Source organism: Limulus polyphemus, unplaced genomic scaffold, assembly GCF_000517525.1.
Source record: "Limulus polyphemus unplaced genomic scaffold, Limulus_polyphemus-2.1.2 Scaffold1142, whole genome shotgun sequence".
NCBI classification, from domain to species: Eukaryota; Metazoa; Arthropoda; class Merostomata; order Xiphosura; family Limulidae; genus Limulus; species Limulus polyphemus.
In genome coordinates this window covers 283,175-287,736 of record NW_013666752.1, presented here as the reverse complement: position 1 = coordinate 287,736, position 4,562 = coordinate 283,175, and the positions used below count along the sequence as shown (strand labels likewise).

Here is a 4,562-nt window from a genome sequence, read left to right as displayed (position 1 = left end):
TCCTCTCCGATGGACCAGGACAACCCGGAACGCTGCTCATTTGTTTCCTTGCCGTGTTTCCTGAACTACACGATGATTCTGTTGACTGTCGAAAGTGGGATTCCCAAGTTCTGCAAAATTTGCCGCTGACTTATTCCACCATCTGCTTGACCAACTATCCTTCCTCTAACAAAATCTGACAGTTCGAGAGAACCTTGAGTTCTAGGCATGTTGCAGCACAAGATAATTAGTGTGCTGACCATTTTCATTTATATAGTGCTCTGTGAACACAAATTAGTTAGCATAAATCAGTTAAATGACGAAAAATTAGGGTCTATTTACTTGTGACCACTCAGTGTATATTACTATTTTTATTTACTTGTCTTTACTCGATTTTAGAAATAATTTACATCAGTAGAATTTTCTCTATACTTCACACCTATTTACCTACAACATTTCTAGAGTTTCAATACAATTATTCACCTGATTTGTCCGTGGGTTTTCCCAGAGTAATAACTGCTCCAGCACTGATTGCACCTAACATTACCGAGGCAAAGTGGACGTTATTAGATGTGCAAATACAAAACACATCTCCAGGTTTGAGACCTCGCCGTATGAGGGCACTGGCGAAACGCCTGCTACGCAGAAGAATATCATTGGCAGTGTAGGAAAGAGACTTGTCGGGTGAGATCTGTAAAAGAGGTATAATATGAATTTCCAATTAATCTAAGTTTTAGTTATGAGAAATAATTTTTAAAAAAGTGAAAAATAGCTACACGAAAGGCTTTCGTTGTATATCTTGGCCAGGAGGGCCATTTGGCCCAGGCCTCAAGCTCAAAGGTGGCCTCAAATTTAGACGTTTTTTTTGCACTTGTTAAAATTTGTGACTCGTTTTTATACACAGATAAAAGCTAGAAAAGCATTTACTAATGTTAATAAATATATATGTTAAATACAGAATATTCAAATTATGTTTTACTTTTCTTTTGGGCTAATGATTGTCTTATTTTGTTTTCACGTGTCATCATTTCTTTTATTATAACCAGGGGCCTCAAAAGATAGAAGTGGCTTGGGCCTCTCTGAACCTTTGAGAGGGCCTGTGTCTGACAAAAAAAGGGGGATATGACCGAAACTCATATAGCATACCAATGGCCCCAAAGTGAGGAACATGTATTTACAGCAAAGAACCGCAAGCCATGAAACTTCGGATTCACACTGCGAGCATATTAACTACTAGTGCACGTTAGGCCTAGCTGGAGAATAATTAGATGTTTTATCATTTCCAATTTCAAATATTAGTTTCGTATACTTATACCTGAAAAGGAGCGTATTTCGTATGTTTCAGAGTACATTATGATAATCACTAGAGAATGTTCTTACCAAATCAATAATATTGCCAGAGAGAAAAGAAGAATAAACAATTATACTAACCAAGCCTATAAAAATTAACAATGAAATTATTAACCACATTCAGTATAAGTATTTATGACCAGTGAGCAACACCTTGAGAGACAAGTCACTTCACAATGAAACGAGCCATGTTACGTCAACCATGGATTAATGTTAGTAAGACTAAGTATGCTGCATTACTACATATGCACTATTGTTGTTACGAACATAGTCAGATTTTGTTGCTTTCATTACTTTTTTGTATCTTAAGCAAGATCTTATAATGGTTTACACCTGATTTTGAGTACACGCTGGCGAAAGCAAAGAACGAACATTGCATGAAATACATTTGAGAATAACTGGACCACCAATAACATTGGTGAAGTGTAGCAAAGCTTCAGATATTTTAAAAATTACTTTTTGGAACGTTCTTCTCACTAAAACATCGGACACTATTCAAGTGTAGCAAAGCTTCAGATATTTTAAAAAGTTACTTTTTTGGAACGTTCTTCTCACTAAAACATCGGACACTATTCAAGTGTAGCAAAGCTTCAGATATTTTAAATGTTACTTTTTTGGAACGTTCTTCTCACTAAAACATCGGACACTATTCAAGTGTAGCAAAGCTTCAGATATTTTAAATATTCTTTTAGGAACGTTCTTCTCACGAAAACATCGAACACTATTCAAGTGTAGCAAAACTTCAGATATTTTAAATATTACTTTTAAGAATGTTCTTCTCACGAAAACACCGAACACTATTCAAGTGTAGCAAAACTTCAGATATTTTAAATGTTACTTTTAGGAACGTTCTTCTCACTAAAACATCGAACACTATTCAAGTGTTGCAATGCTTCAAATATGTTAAATGTTACTTTTAAGAATGTTCTTCTCACTAAAACATCGAACACTATTCAAGTGTAGCAAAACTTCAGATATCTTAAATGTTACTTTTAGGAACGTTTTTGCACTAAAACATCGAACACTATTCAAGTGTAGCAAAGCTTCAGATATTTCAAGTGTTACTTTTAGGAACGTTCTTCTCACTAAAACATCAAATACTATTCAAGTGTAGCAAAGCTTCAGATATTTTAAATGTTACTTTTGGGAACGTTCTTCTCACTAAAACATCGAACATTCTTCAAGTGTTGCAATGTTTCAGTTATTTCAAGTGTTACTTTTAGGAACGTTCTTCTCACTAAAACATTGAAAACTATTCATGAGTAAGTGTTATCACTTATTCGATCCACTTATGGCTATAAAAACACACATTATATCTTAAAAATAAAAACTTTGCTGTCAATGCTGCGCTTTAAAGTGTGTCATATCGCGTAAGCATTAGGTGAATAGTAATCAATATCTTAGAAAGTTGATGGTCATTTATGATACCTGCAAGTTTAATAGATTAGGCCGACTCGTGATCCCAGCGGTCGGTGCTTTCAAAACAATGATGCTCTACATTATGGGACCGTGGGCGCGTTAAAATAGCGCATGGTGTTTGGGGGTAAATAATTCATTATATTTTCTCATAATTTTTGTGCTGTTTACAAATGAAAAGGAAAAAACAACCCACCATTATAGGCTTATCTCCGTATTTCTCCAATGATAACGTGAGAAACTGCGACAGAGAGATATTAGGTACATTAATAGGAGCTCGAGGTGAACGAAGAATCTTGTTTTCTGTAAAGTCAGTGGTCGCCATCGTGAATATTGTAGAATGACTAACAGTTAAACACGACAGAACACTTCAGAAACAGTAGCACAAGTGACTTTTATTACAACCGATCTTAAAACAGCCAATAATATAGAAAAAGCCCCATCACCATGTAAGAGTAAAGACGTGATCACAGCTGAGACGAAAATGATGGGATATGTCTACTTGTTAGGGAATACAAAGGTAATAACTCACTGGGCCGTAGTCGGTTGGACCGTTCTCACCCAAAGGTTGATATTCGGGGTTGAAGGCAAATGACCTCTGACCTGTTAGATTCTACACTTAGATGTTGAGTTTTTCCACAGTTGAACGCACTTTCAGGTTACAGTATAGTAGTAAGATATAGGTGACAAGGTGAAGCGTATTGAAATCAGATGTAAAATAAACAAACTATTCATGTAGCTTTTGATGCTATCATAAGACCTTCAAGAAAAAACATGACAAGTTATAGCAAAATTGTAATATATTTTATTCAATATTTGTTTGCGATAGCCGTATTTCTGTCATTTTACGTTAATCTACCAAACACTGATCATAATTATTGAAAATCAGAAGTTGAGAACATTTTGTTGGAGAAAATAACATTATAAAAATGTGTTTAGCCCTTATGATAAGAATATCTATCAAGAATGGAAATATTGACGGTGTTATCTTCTTGAAATGATTAATGTGGCATAGTAAATGTTTCACTGTTTCAGATAACTATCAACATTGAATTTAAGGTAAGGTTTAGGTAATAAATGGATAAGCATTGTCATTATTATTGTCCAAGCCGACCTGATGAGCAATGGTATCTAGGGCCTCGCCGGCACTAGATATAGCATGTATAGTGTGGGAGATATATTGTTATAACGCTGAAAAATTGGGTTTCGATCCCGTGATGGACAGAGCACAGATAGTCCATTGTTTAACTTCTTGCTTGACCACAAACAAACAAAGAAACATCATAATCATTATTACCGATTTTATAATGTGTCAACGTATTTTAGTAATTAGAACTTCTAAAAAAAGTCAATTTAAAATGTTCTGTTCGTGAATATTTTATATAGTTTATACTTTAGTTTCGTGATTATAAATTTGCTATTTTTATATTAAGGAGAGGCAGCTGATAGGACGGTCTTAGTGTTGGATTAAAGAACATTTGTTTTTTGTTTTTTTTGTAATTAAGCACAAAGTTACACATTGGGCAATTTGTGTTCTGCCCATCACGGGTATGGAAACCAGGTTTCTAGCGTTGTAAGTCCGCAGACATACTGCTGTGCTACTAGGGGGCGTTTAAAGAACATCAGGCAATCGGCAACCCCAATGATAAAGTCGTATACTTCTTGTCTTACAAGTCCACAGGGTGAAGTCAACTTTCTTGCCACAGTCTCCTGGGGATATACTGACGACGGCGTGTTTATCTCTTTCGTCAGTTGAGTTCAAGAACACCGTGGGAATGTCAAATAAAATTAGTTGAAAGGTACTTTGGCTTTTAAAA

General features: G+C 35.2%; 1 protein-coding gene across 1 annotated transcript in view; it reads right to left on the bottom strand.

The window, feature by feature from the left end:
• The window catches only part of LOC111086491 (4-coumarate--CoA ligase 3-like), a 9,336-nt gene extending 6,266 nt beyond the window's left edge, over positions 1-3,070 (bottom strand). Inside the window, exons 1-2 of the mRNA XM_022389534.1 lie at positions 2,942-3,070; positions 463-670 (exon numbers count right to left, since the gene is read on the bottom strand). Of these exons, the coding sequence (XP_022245242.1) occupies positions 463-670; positions 2,942-3,070 (337 nt within the window). The remainder of the gene's footprint in view (positions 1-462; positions 671-2,941) is intronic.
• Positions 3,071-4,562: the final 1,492 nt, after the last annotated feature.